The sequence below is a fragment of the Balaenoptera ricei genome, chromosome 1 (assembly GCF_028023285.1).
Source record: "Balaenoptera ricei isolate mBalRic1 chromosome 1, mBalRic1.hap2, whole genome shotgun sequence".
NCBI classification, from domain to species: domain Eukaryota; kingdom Metazoa; phylum Chordata; class Mammalia; order Artiodactyla; family Balaenopteridae; genus Balaenoptera; species Balaenoptera ricei.
Window position 1 is genome coordinate 52,812,689 of NC_082639.1, and position 15,096 is coordinate 52,827,784.

A 15,096-nucleotide genomic window follows, 5' to 3' on the forward strand; every position below is an offset into this window, starting at 1 on the left:
CACTCTTCAATGCCTAATGCCATCATTCCATTCCTTTAAAATGTTTAATAAATGGTGACTATTATCTATGTCATCTTAACCTCTCAACATTAACTGATATTATTATACCCATTTATATGAAGACAGAGGGCTCAGAACTGTTACAGTAACAAAACAAGTGGCAAAGACAGGAGACAAACTCAGGTCTGATTCCGAAGTCTGTGCTTTTCCCATCAAACTGTGCTGCTTGGATGAAAAACCTTTGATAACATGTGTTAGATCTGCCTTTTTCTTTTAAATGCATCTATCCTTTAAAGTTAGAATCATGTCAGAAATCGGGATAAGTGTATCTTGAAGGGGGGGGCAGGGGAGAATAAAATTTTCTTGGGCTCTTTGTTCTGATGTACCTATACTATTATTTATGGTGTCAAATACATGCATGTTTATTGTGGAAAAATTAGAAAGTTCAGATAAACTGAAAGAAAAACTAACCAAATAAAAATCACCTGCAATCCCACCACCCACAGGTGTCTCTAGCTTCATTTGACCTCAGCAAGACAAAGCAGACCATGACAGTATGGTCCTACCTAACATCTCTCCTCTTGTCACACAAACATAATCAGACGTTGGTCTAGAAAGTGCTGCAAATGTCAGATGAGGTAACAGCAGAAAAGTCTTTAGGTTTTGACAATAATCACTGCTCTATCATAGTCTCATTTTAATATTCATAAAACGTTTTGGCATTTGCATGATGTAAAGTTGAGAAGTTTGAATAAATAAATTCTTTTTTTCTTTTTAAACCAGCAAACTATTTGTTTAAGTAAAAAGACTCAGTATAGGCAGATAATTCCATCTTTACTGAAAACATTAAACAACATACTAAAAAAAAATCTCTAGTACACAATCATTAGCAGTATATTTCAAAGAATGAGATGATTCTAACTATCACAATGCAGGAGTATAGCAGTTAATAGACCTGGGTTTAAATCCTAGCTTCACCACTTATTTCATGACCTTTGGGCAAGTGACTCAATCTTTGTGGGACTCAATTTACTTATCTGTAAAGTGTGGATAATGATAGTGATTTTTTAGGAAGACTCTATAGAGCTTAACATCGTGTACATGAAGAGCAGTAAAAGGAAATTTTAACAAGTTCAAATCTAGAAAATTTAAGATTTTAAGCCTTAATATTTTAATAAATATTTTTTCTTTAAAAATCTATTTTCTAAGATAGTAAATACCAATGTTTCTTCATCAGACAATGACTAGCTTTAAGAGCACTGCTACATTTACTAAGAATTAAGATATCAGGCTCTATTTTAAAAGATATGGGGATGAGTACCATGATGATTAACTCAACTACAAATGTACTATTCCAGGACTCCATTGGGTACTCAGTGCTGTATAGAATTTTTATTCATTTCTAATCAGCAACTTTTCTAATTTTCCAAATCTACCTCCCTCTTTCCCTCTCAGCAGCTCAGAATAAATACCATTATGAATGAGCTTCCTATGTACTCCTTAAAGCACTCCTCCTCTCATCTAGAAGACGGCAGTTAGATAATTCAACTATTTGACACTCTGTGCAAATTAACAGATACGCTATCATTCTCCAATACCCACAGCCAGCATCCTTTCTCTAGCAGCTATCCTGTTCTCAAAGTTTGGTTTTTCTTCTCCAGCCTGTGGGATGTGAGGAGCAGGAAACAGCATTGGTAAGCAGTGGTCTAACTGCAGAGCAAGGGGTAGTTGCAGGTCCCTGCAGCATTTTATCTGCAGTTAATCTGCACTGGAATAATTAAGAGTTGACTGTGGTTTTGTTTGGGTTTGGGCTATTATATTTCATTCTTTCTCTATTACCCTGGTTAACTAAGACTGTATGTATGTATCAAAAACTTTAATATATGATTACTTTTTGACTAAGAATGACAATTCTAGAGAAAAAAATCAGAAATGTACATTGTTCATTTATTAAAATAAGTTAAATAGCACATAACATTATTTATCATTACATAAATGATGATACAGACATGGAATACTCAGCAGCCATTAAAAATAATTTTGTAAGATTATTGAAATAGAAAAATATTTACAATGTGAAGAAGCAGGCTACAAAACAGTATGGAGAATATATCATTTTTGTGAAGAAAAATGAAAATACATGCATGGAAAAACTACTAGGACATACATTAAAATATTAACATTGTTATCTTAGAGCTGTGGAATAAATTTTTTTTCTTTGTACTTTTTGGTGTTTCCCAAAAATTTATGCATTAAGCTTGTATTAATTTTGTAAACAGAAAAAAGCAAAATGGATGCTGATTTAATGAGAGAAAGGAAGAAGGAAGGTGCCAGAACCCTGGGGAATATCTACATTTAAGGTATTTGAATGAGAAAGAGGAACCAACATCTTAGACTTGCACTTTTTAAGAACTAACCTTTCTTTTTTGCTAGTTTCTATCTATTTTGGCTTCCTAGCTACCCATCAGTATAATAATACTTAACTTAGCCTTAAGCATCTAGGTTAAAATAAGGGAAAAAGACACAGAAAGTTTTTGTAAAACAAAACAAAAACAAAACATACCCCCAAACTAATATTTCTTAGAGTCCTAGTGGTCCCATGAACAAATGCTGGCCGTAGACATAACAGAATCTCTGAAATTTTAAAGAGGTCCTTTAGTTTAATACAGTGGAGGTAAGAAATCGTCCTGGGTAAAGAGGTACTTCTGGAAATTGTATTAATCCTTTCAGGCTAAAGTAGTACCATTTATAAATGCTTCTGTAGAACACTAACTGTTTCTATAGAATTGAAAGAATCCTTTCCATTTTACTCTAGAGGGTTTAGGAGTAATCCCAGGAATGACTGAGCTAATCCATTTTACAATTTTGGCCACTGTTCTAAAATCAGGGTTATCATATAAAACATCTCATACAGAGGCCTTAACATACAATTCCTACACACACTACTAACAAATAGCCATAATAATATAGTGCTCCATGAAACTAAAAACAAACAAACAAAAAAACAAAACTGTATTCACATGCTTTAAGTGCATTCCCCTAACAAATAAATAATAAGACACAGAAAAACCATCTGTAAAAGAATTACATGTATTAGGCAACAGGGAATTACACAAATTGGAAAAACGAAAGCATTTTTAGGAATTTAGGAAATTATAGTGAAAATTAAGTCTAAAGGTTTAAGAGTGTACTGTGAACGGACTTTATTTCTAGATTTTACCAACAACTCTTTCAGAGTACAGCTTATTTGAATAAATACTTTTGAGAAGCACCTGCTTGGAAACAGACTTCCCACCTGGTCAAGGTAACTGTAACAATTACATAGGAAGCAAGATTCGTTTCAAGATATGACTGCAGGTATTTCTCATGTAACTGAAGTTACATAGCTGTGGAACCTTAAAGACTTTTAAATCTGAGCTTAGGTGATCCTGAAGTAAACTTCAAAGCACTGTCGGCAACCAAAATGAACTAGGGTATACTAGAAAACGGGCATCTAGCTTAACTGAGGCCAAAAATATCACTGTGAAAAAGTGGATCCTAAGGAAATATAAGCTCCTTAAGGACAGAGGTGTTAGTGTTTTGTCCACTGCTGCATCCTAGAACCTAGAACAGTGCCTCCCAAATGATAGACACTCAGCATTTTCATTAATGAACAAATCAGAGACCCTTCCTGGTGTATATTAGGAATCAATCCAAATTCACTTCTTATATCAATACTTAATAATCTCCCATCAACTGGAGAAGCTGTTACTGAATGACTAACATACTATGAAGCTAACTGTACTATACTGTATATTTCTGAGTGAAATGAGTGGTGAAAAATTATGGTTTTTACTTTTGAAAAGCCCAGATCCCAGTAATTTTGAAATTGGTATGCCTGTTACTAAAGTAAGAGTATGACAGTATTTTAGGGACATAACATTTCATGTATTTCCATCTTCTTAAAACCCTTCTAAACATGGCAAGAAAAACTAGTGCTAACGTACAGGTGCTGCTTCCTCCAGACACTGGTGCATCACTTAAGACACTTGTGCCGGCATCTGCCAGGCAGTGCTAACAGATGGAAGACATTAATCATCTGGTTGGTGTTCCCACCTTGTCCATCCAGCTTCAAATATAACTGCACTGAGCTAGATGAGTCAGCACCTGGTCCACCAAAAGCTAGTGCATCACTCCCAAAGCAAAAAGGAGAAAGTTCACACTTCAGAGCCCTGAATCAATGCCAAGAGTATCTGCGTTGCCTCAAGGTTTCAGGCTCCCTGATGATCTTTAGCTCCCTGGATACCAAGGCAAAGACAGATCTGAAAGCTCCAAAAAACAGGTGGGTTGTCATATACAAGACTGCAGCCCCAGGCAATATAGATGGTATTTGTTCGCACCATGGATTAACTGCTTTGAAGGACCAAAATGCAGAAGACAGCAACATTCAACATTTAAGACGGTTTTCTTAATAATAAAGCACTAAAAATGTGAATAAGTCATACTTTTATTTTTCAGAAGCGAAAAGGACAAGTGGCAACTTGCCTTTGGAAAACACATTAATATCACAGTAATAAGCTATCTATCTCACAGAGACAGTAGCCTAAGAAAGACTCTATTATCATATAAATCTCAAAGTTCTATTAAATAAATCTCAGAATAATATGTTTTTAACTAAGACAACAAAACAAAAACATCAGCAACAACAAAAAATTAAACAGAATCCATAAAGTGGTATGTGAAGATGGAAAAAGGAAAATCTGGAAATCTACACACTGAGAGTTCTCTATTAAAATCAAGGAGGCCCAAATCCTAAAACAGAAAAAAGAAATATGTTAAAACACAATCTTTTAAAAGAATTCAATGAGGTTTTTATAGATGCACATATTAATGCTTCATTTATTCAAGACATTTTTTTCTTACACTGGGAGCACTTCTGTATGTATTGTAGGAGATTATATGAATGACAATGCAGAGAGACGCCTTCTCAATGGGCCCTTCTAGTTTTAAATTTTAAATTTGAGTCTGGAATCCTAATTAAATGTTTATATAATAGGCTACAGATATTGTTTTTAAAATTACATTTGCTTATTATTTATACATTATAGTTTTAAAACAACCTATATACTTTAAAAAGAGAAACAACAATTTACAGTGTGAAAATAAGGTTATGTAAAACTACACAACCCTTCTCATAAAGTAGCAGTAACAATTTCCAAAATGAAGATACTTGATAAAAAACAAAGCAGTTAGTGGGGCGGGGCGGGGGTGGGTAGAAGAGAACAACCAGTGGAATGCACAGAAGACCTAGGTTCTAGATTCAGTTTTGCACTGATTAGTTGTGTACCTTAGTCTCAACTTCCTTAGGTCTTAATTTCTTCCCTAGTAAGAAGAGGCAGATGGATCTCTATGCTTCATTTCAATTTTAAACACAGAGACTCTTATAGTTTGTAAGAAAAGATCTGAAAAACTTTTTGGACAATGAGTTGAATAAATTCCTCAGATCTTAACAGGAAGGACCTGTCAGCATTCAACTCTCATGGCAATAACTATAAAGCATATCCCATAATTTTACTGTGAGAAAAGAAAAAAAATCTACCCTAAGGGCAAAATTATACTTCATATCCTATTTATACATTAAACATAGAAAATGAATGTCTAGTCCCTTTCTGGACTCTAGAAGCACTCTCTGAGATAGAGTCAACTAAAAATCCTAGGATTATGACTGTGGCCAAAACATTCAGCCTATGTTTCTCTCTGCCTTCCCTGAAAGCTGCTAGACAGTTCTAAAGCCAATTAATAATTCTCGTGGGCAGGGCCAAACTTCAGGTTAAAATAAGTACTTATAGTAGTTCAGGGTTGAAACTCTATCAACTTTCAGGTTTAGGAAAAGAGAAGAAGGAGGTTTAAGGATCATACTGACCCTAAGAAGGATGGACAGTAGAAAAGATATGCTTTATCATCTATAACACATACTTTCATCATAACCATTATATAAAACTATGGGATATCTTTTTGCTTTGATGTTATTTTTTTCTTGTGAACCTTGTCCTTTAACTATATTCACTGCAAAGAAACAGTCTGAATTGAGAACTGCAGGAGCAATGAGCATATACAAAAATGCTTTATAAAAGATTAGATGGGCTTCCCTGGTGGCGCAGTGGTTGAGAGTCTGCCTGCTAATGCAGGGGACACGGGTTCGAGCCCTGGTCTGGGAAGATCCCACATGCCGCGGAGCAACTAGGCCCGTGAGCCACAATTACTGAGCCTGCGCATCTGGAGCCTGTGCTCCACAACAAGAGAGGCCGCGGCAGTGAGAGGCCCGCACACCACGATGAGGAGTGGCCCCCACTCACCGCAACTAGAGAAAGCCCTCGCACAGAGACGAAGACCCAGCACAGCCATACATAAATAAGTAAATAAATAAATAAATAAATAAAATAAAATAAAATGTTTGTTAAAAAAAAAAAAAAGATTAGAGACCTGCAAGACATGGATGGACCTATAAACTGTCATACAGAGTGAAGCAAGTCAGACAGAGAAAAACAAATATCGTATATTAACGCATATATGTGGAATCTAGAAAAATGGTATAGATGATCTTATTTGCTAAGCAGAAATAGAGACAGAGACATAGAGAACAAACGTATGGATACCAAGGGGGAAGGGGGGGGTGCGATGAATTGGGAGATTGGGATCGACATATATACACTACTGATACTATGTATAAAATAGACAACTAATGAGAACCTATTGTGCAGCACAGGGAACTCTACTCAATGCTCTGTGGTGACCTAAATGGGAAGGAAATCCAAAAAAGAGGGGATATATGTATATGTATAGCTGATTCACTTTGTTGTACAGTAGAAACTAACACAACATTGTAAAGCAACTATACTCCAATAAAAATTTTAAAAAATGAAAAAAGATTAGAGACCTGCCTTCCTGATAAGCAAAAAGACAGGTTTACAATACTAGATGATCTCTTAAATTTCCCCTGGTTCTCAAATTCTCATAATTTTATACAGATAATATACTATAATTAAGATTACATATACATATCACTTACTGTTTCTTTTACACAATATTCATGGATATAACTGCGTTTTTCTAAATGTCTCATTGGTAATACTCAGTCTTGTAAGTCTGGTTCCATAATAATCTATAATGTAACTACTTCCATCTGAAGGTCCAACAATCTAGAAGAGAAAATTTTCCAAATTACCCATTTTACAAAAGATACTTTAAAAATACTTTGAGTTTACTTTTCTTAGGTGTTAATACAATTATTTCAGTAGCACCAGAAATACAACTCTAACTCAAGCAAAAAAAAGTAATTGTGGCTCATGTAGCTGCAAAGCACACTGTGGAAGCTCACAGAATCAAGAGAGCTGCAGGAACTAAGGGCCTCAACGACTGAAGCCCCATGCCCCACAAGGCCCTTGGTTTGGCATCCCTGCCTCTTCATGTAGCTCTGCCTGCCTTCTTTCTGCAGACAGGCACTCTCAATTGGTTGCCAACAGTTCCAGATACACATCTTTGCAGCTCAGCAGCTCCCAACAGAAAGAAAGTTAAATTTTCTTCCTCAGTGTTTATATACCAATTTCAGGGAAGAACTTTCATTGATCTGCTTGGTTGTTACACCTGTTGCAGAACAAATTACTGAATCCAAGGTAATACGAATAATATTGGCCAGGCCAGGATCCCTCTGGGAGATGAGACAGGATGACTGACAATCCTACCAGAACCACATGGAATGGAAAAGGAAGAGATTTAAAAAAAAAAAAAAAAAGCTCATCCATGCTAATCACAATAATCTTGTCCATTTAATCACATTTGTGACAATTCACTTAACATGATCTCTCTATTATCCTTTAAGATAATAATCTTCACACTGTAGCCTTAGGGGTACACAAGGATTTACTAAGGTATATGTAGACCCAGATAGTTTCAAGGGAATTCATTTTGATATCCTTAATTCAAGTAAATACTCTTTGTAAAACTGATCCACCTGATACCACACTAGGCTTAAAAGCAGCATGCTAGGTCCCTTGCCCATTTCTTTGCTTTCACTGTGGTCCTTTCTCCAACTTGACAACAGTAAAGCATACCTACAGTAAGGCACACCCTGAATCTTATGATGGCACATTGCCATGAGGTATAAAAGTCTCTGATGTGTCAAAGAAGGGGATAATTCAAAATATTGGATTTCAGGAAATCTCTTTTAATCAAGAGTCCAAAAATATGCTCTGTCACATCTTGTTCAAAAGATGCAGTCCTAAGCCCTGCAGAAAGTAGGCATACAGGGAACTTTCCTCAACATAATAAAGGCCATATATGACAAACCCACAGCCAACATTGTCCTCAATGGTGAAAAACTGAAACCATTTCCACTAAGATCAGAAACAAGACAAGGTTGCCCACTCTCACCACTATTATTCAACATAGTTTTGGAAGTGTTAGCCACAGCAATCAGAGAAGAAAAAGAAATAAAAGGAATCCAAACCGGAAAAGAAGAAGTAAAGCTGTCACTGTTTGCAGATGACATGATACTATACATAGAGAATCCTAAAGATGCTACCAGAAAACTACTAGAGCTAATCAATGAATTTGGTAAAGTAGCAGGATACAAAATTAATGCACAGAAATCTCTTGCATTCCTATATACTAAGGATGAAAAATCTGAAAGTGAAATTAAGAAAACACTCCCGTTTACCACTGCAACAAAAAGAATAAAATATCTAGGAATAAACCTACCTAAGGAGACAAAAGACCTGTATGCAGAAAATTATAGGACACTGATGAAAGAAATTAAAGATGATACAAATAGATGGAGAGATATACCATGTTCTTGGATTGGAAGAATCAACATTGTGAAAATGACTCTACTACCCAAAGCAATCTACAGATTCAATGCAATCCCTATCAAACTACCAATGGCATTTTTCACAGAACTAGAACAAAAAATTTCACAATTTGTATGGAGACACAAAAGACCCCGAATAGCCAAAGTAATCTTGAGAACGAAAAATGGAGCTGGAGGAATCAGGCTCCCTGACTTCAGACTATATTACAAAGCTACAGTAATCAAGACAGTTTGGTACTGGCACAAAAACAGAAATATAGATCAATGGATCAGGATAGAAAGCCCAGAGATAAACCCATGCACATATGGTCACCTTATCTTTGATAAAGGAGGCAAGAATATACAGTGGAGAAAAGACAGCCTCTTCAATAAGTGGTGCTGGGAAAACTGGAAAGCTACAAGTAAAAGAATGAAATTAGAACACTCCCTAACACTGTATACAAAAATAAACTCAAAATGGATTAAAGACCTAAATGTAAGGCCAGACACTATAAAACACTTAGAGGAAAAACATAGGCAGGATACTCTGACATAAATCACAGCAAGATCCTTTTTGACTCACCTCCTAAAGAAATGAAATAAAAACAAAAATAAACAAATGGGACCTAATGAAACTTAAAAGCTTTTGCACAGCAAAGGAAACCATAAACAAGACCAAAAGACAACCCTCAGAATGGCAGAAAATATTTGCAAATGAAGCAACTGACAAAGGATTAATCTCCAAGATTTATAAGCAGCTCATGCAGCTCAGTAACAAAAAAACAAACAACCCAATCCAAAAGTGGGCAGAAGACCTAAATAGACATTTCTCCAGAGAAGATATACAGATTGCCAACAAACACATGAAAGAATGCTCAACATCATTAATCATTAGAGAAATGCAAATCAAAACTACAATGAGGTATCATCTCACACCGGTCAGAATGGCCATCATCAAAAAATCTAGAAACAATAAATGCTGGAGAGGGTGTGGAGAAAAGGGAACACTCTTGCACTGTTGGTGGAAATGTAAATTGATACAGCCACTATGGAGAACAGTATGGAGGTTCCTTAAAAAACTAAAAATAGAACTACCATACGACCCAGCAATCCCACTACTGGGCATATACCCTGAGAAAACCATCATTCAAAAAGAGTCATGTACCAAAATGTTCATTGCAGCTCTATTTACAATAGCCAGGACATGGAAGCAACTTAAGTGTCCATCATCAGATGAATGGATAAAGAAGATGTGGCACATATACACAATGGAATATTACTCAGCCATAAAAAGAAACAAAATTGAGTTATCTGTAGTGAGGTGGATGGACCTATAGTCTGTCATACAGAGTGAAGTAAGTCAGAAAGAGAAAAACAAATACTGTATGCTAACACATATATATGGAATCTAAGGAAAAAAATAAAAAGGCCATGAAGAACCTAGTGGCAAGATGGGAATAAAGACACAGACCTACTAGAGAATGGACTTGAGGATATGGGGAGGGGGAGGGGTGAGATGTGACAGGGTGAGAGAGTGTCATGGACATATATACACTACCAAATGTAAAATAGGTAGCTAGTGGGAAGCAGTCGCATAGCCCAGGGAGATCAGCTCGGTGCTTTGTGACCACCTAGAGGGGTGGGATAGGGAGGGTGGGAGGGAGGGAGATGCAAGAGGGAAGAGATATGGAAACATATGTATAGGTATAACTGATTCACTTTGTTATAAAGCAGAAACTAACACACCATTGTAAAGCAATTATACTTCAATAAAGATGTTTAAAAAAAAAAAAAAGATGCAGTCCTAGTAAAATTTTACTCTTTTTAGCTTAAAAATAATTTGCTAATATTTGTAACATGTTTATGCTATTTTGATCAACTGTATATCAGTAATTATAATGACAACTCAATCCAGAAATCACAGAAAAATTTTTAATATTTTAATGAATGATATGATCAGTAGAAGATTTTCAAGCATAAAAACATATTGGGGGTAGGGAGGGTGGGAGGGAGGGAGATGCAAGGGGGAAGAGATATGGGGACATATGTATATGTATAACTGATTCACTTTGTTATAAAGCAGAAACTAACACACCATTGTAAAGCAAGTATACTCCAGTAAAGATGTTAAAAAATATATATATATTTATAAATATATTTCCAATTTGTATGTAATGAATGCACATTGTTTAAAATCTGAGTTGCTCCTATTTAAAGTTTCTTCTTTATTCAACTTGAACAGAATAATGTGTAGCAAAACTATGCCCTGAAATTATATTTAAAATAAGCTAATATTCATCATTTTTTTTTTCTAAAGAAGACCTGACATAGAAAACCAGTTGACCGGCCATGTTGCATTCTAATAGAAGAGAGGTTATTTGATTCTTTGCTCTTGGTTTAGCAACTCTCATGGTATTGAACATCTCAAGACATTGTAGAGAGGTTATTTTAATGATAAAAATAGATGATTTTAAGGAAATTTATATTTTGTATGAGTTTGTGAAAATTTCAGTAGAGGCAATACTAAGAAAACTAAAATTTAAAGTGTATAATATACTGAGTAGAACAATGAAGAACCAAAAAAAAAAAAAAAAACCATATTGGGGGTACTTCTCTGGTGGTGCAGTGGTTAGGAATCCATCTGCCAATGCAGGGGACATGGGTTCAAGCCCTGGTCCGGGAGGATCCCACATGGCACGGAGCAACTAAGCCTGCAAGCCACAACTACTGAGCCCTCGTGCCACAACTACTGAAGCCCGTGCACCTAGAGCCTGTGCTCTGCAACAAGAGAAGCCACCGCAATGAGAAGCCCGTGCACCACAATGAAGAGTAGTCCCTGCTCACTGCAACTAGAGAAAGCCCGCGTGCAGCAACAAAGACCCAACACAGCCAAATATAAATTCAATTCAATTTTTAAAAAAAGATTAAAAAAACCATATTGGGGTAAAATTCTGTTGGAGAATGGGAATAGAAATAAAAATTAAAGGAGAAAAAGAAACAATGTAAAAATTATAATAGTGAAGGGTTCATTCATGTCTTTTTAAAGTCAATGATATTTTAAATTCTATGGTATTTATAGTCTGTTGGATACATTTTAAAATTGAGGTAACAGTTTTATTTAAATATGTCAATATTTGCAAACTAGAAATTATATCCTTTGCAACTATTTAAACTTAGGACAAAACTTAAATGTCAACTTAAAACATGCAAAGGGTAGGGATTAAAAAAAAATTTCTTTTAGGGGTTATGCAACCAGAGTTTGAAGAACACTGCTGTAGCGCATTCTTTATTTTAAAAATAAATTTGGTTTTAAAAACTATTCAACAAATACTTAATTCCTACAGTCCAGGCACTGTGCTAGGCATTATACACAGAACAGTGAATAAGATACAATCTAACAACAGGGAGTTTATTCTAGTGAACTATAAATGTTAATATTCAAATAACACTTACAAAGCATTTATGTTCTATATACCATGCTAGGTGCTGTCACGTACTTGGGGATTTCCTCCAAAGATCAAATTGCTTTGTCTTGACATTTATGAATGTTATTTATGAATTTAAGTATAAATTAAAACCTTTTTAATGGTAAGGTCACAGAGGAAACTACTATGAGTATTAAGCAAAGAAAGAAAAGAATGGGTGACTAGAATTTCATGTTTTGAGATGATATAAAGGAAACAAAGAAAAAGGAAAGCCCAGCCAGTAGAAGTAGGTTAAGTCATATGGTAAAAACTAGCCGAATTTGCAAGTCATATGGTAAAAAGTTGCCGAATTTGGAATATGTGCATAGATTGGAACCGGGCCTTTTGTCCTATTATTTTTTTCTTCCTATGCCATCTCCTCTGACAATCTCACTTATCCCTGTTGAAAAAAAAAGTATTCAGAAGTTGGAAATAAGGAAGATATAAGATTGGATGGCCTTTTAATATCATGCATTTCTAATAAGCCCACCTGCAGCTCATTTGACTCTCTCAGGAAATAGAACTATTTAACTAAAAATTGATTAGGGTCCAGATGATTTACAATCTTGTCACATTACCAGTTAACATATAGAAAAATGATACGGTGTTGTTTTGGTCTTTTGTTTCCCCTGTCCTGTAGAGAAGATAGCTCCAAAGATTATAGTTTAATTACTTATTAATACATGATCCAATTTTGTATCTAATTTAGCAATCTTATTACAGCATTTCTTTCCCCTCAAACTATGTAATTCTAGCTCCTCAACAACTAGTTCTATGGTGATAATTCCATCCTCTTTCCACGGGTTTGGTTCAGCCTGGGCATGTAATCAATCACCAATGAGATAATAATCTATGAGACAAGTTCAATGGGAGGCTTATCTGCTTTTAAGAAGATATGTGTGAGAGAAAAAGAGATGTTTTTCCGCCTCTGAAAGTAACTACATAGCAAGTGGTGTTAACCAAAGGAACTGAAGATGGCAAAGAGAAGGAAGGAAGAAGGGAAGAAAGGAGGGAGAGAAGGAAGGGAAGGAGGGAGAGAAGGAAGGGAAGGAGGGAATAATGGATTTGGGTCTTTCACTTTGTCTTTAAGCTCTAAATTAACAAATTTTAGAACTACCATATCTCCAGATCCTTGGTATATAATATAATAAACTACCACGTTATTAAAGTCAATTTAAATTGAGGTTTCTGTTACTCATAGCCAAAACTCCAGATAATGCACTTGTCTTCAATGCCTCCTACACACCACTGCCAGATCACCAAAGCATAGCACTAGTTGCTATTCTCTGCTAAAACAATTTGAAGACCTGCTCCAAAGACAACCAAATTAAGTCAGTGTGGTAAATAAAGCATTAGAAAGGAAATCTTGAAGAGAAAACTGTCAATAACTAGTTGTAGGATCAATCCTCTCTGGATCTCCGTTTTTCTTAGCCGTAAATTGAGGAATAGAATAAACGAATCTGTATGGTACTTTTAAAGTTCTATATCTTGTTTGACTGACATTTAAATGCAAACAACTCTACAAGGTATTGTCAACATCCTTTTCTATCAATTATCCCAGCAAAGAAGAAACTGCTCTCCCTGCTTAATTTTTAAGAAAACTATCAGCTGTAAAGGTTTCAATTATTTAAGTCCATATTCCCTCACTAAAATTAAAAATTAAACCTGTTTTTAAGCATCTATATTATACACTTATGTAAAATACAGTGCCAATTATAAATTATTTTTGAATTTTTTTTTTTTTTATACAGCAGGTTCTTATTAGTCATCAATTTTATACACATCAGTGTATGCATGTCAATCCCAGTCTCCCAATTCATCCCACCACCACCCCCACTCCCCTCACTTTCCCCCCTTGGTGTCCATACGTTTGTTCTCTGCATCTGTGTCTCTATTTCTGTCCTGCAAACCGGTTCATCTGTACCATTTTTCTAGGTTCCACATATATGTGTTAATATACGATATATAAATTATTATAAGTATATTATTGTACTGTTAAATATAAAACTACAAATTTTAAAAAATATCTCATACTGAGAAATATTTTACTCAGTTAAACATGCCTATGTCCACTTGTTCATTGACAATAGAGTATGAAACCTAAAATTATGTGTTTATTTCTCTCCTACGAAATAGCCTGAAGCCAAATTCTATAGCATGAAGTATTTGTTTGATAAGCTAGGGCAGATTTTTTGAAATCTATTGGGAAAAGAAAGACCACTTAACAATTAATAGACCAAAAGGTTACTACAGGTCTTCCAAGAGGGAAAACAGGAGGGCCACTACACTGTGGGAAGCTATTTTGTACAAAGGGTGTCAATGTCTCTTGTGTGAGAAGCCCTAAAACCACAAGAAAACAACTTCATATTCGTCTACATTAGTTTCCTGCAGCTACTGTAACAAATTACCACAAATTTAGTGGATTAAAACTAGAAATTTACTCTCACAGTTTTGGACGCCAGAAGTCTAGAATCAAGGTTATCAGTGCAGCCATATGACCTACAGAGACTCTAGGGGAGAATCCATTCTAAGGTGCCCCTTGGCATGGCTTGGCTTGTGGCCACATCACCCCAATCTCTGCCTTTGTCTTCACACCACCTTCTTTTCTGTGCAGGTGTTTGTGTCTAATCTTTTGTCTCCTATAAGGATACTTGTCATTGGATTTAGGGCCCATCCAGATAATCTAGAATAATCTCTTCATATCAAGATACTTAATTTAATCACATCTGCAAAGACCCTTTTTCCAAATAAGATAATATTCACAGGTTCCAGGGATATGACGTATCTTTTGTCCTACCACACCCTTGT

General features: G+C 35.5%; 1 protein-coding gene across 3 annotated transcripts in view; it reads right to left on the reverse strand.

The window, feature by feature from the left end:
- The window catches only part of TM2D1 (TM2 domain containing 1), a 140,059-nt gene that overhangs the window by 80,605 nt on the left and 44,358 nt on the right, over positions 1-15,096 (reverse strand). The window contains exons 6-7 of one of the 3 annotated variants that reach the window (XM_059899029.1): positions 7,049-7,178; positions 4,703-4,791 (exon numbers count right to left, since the gene is read on the reverse strand). The exons of 1 other annotated variant lie outside the window; for it this stretch is intronic. In XM_059899029.1, the coding sequence (XP_059755012.1) occupies positions 7,068-7,178 (111 nt within the window). In that variant the 3' untranslated portion in view covers positions 4,703-4,791; positions 7,049-7,067. Of the gene's footprint in view, positions 1-2,075; positions 4,792-7,048; positions 7,179-15,096 lie in introns of those variants that run through there. One more of the 3 variants, XM_059899039.1, reaches the window with a different exon arrangement.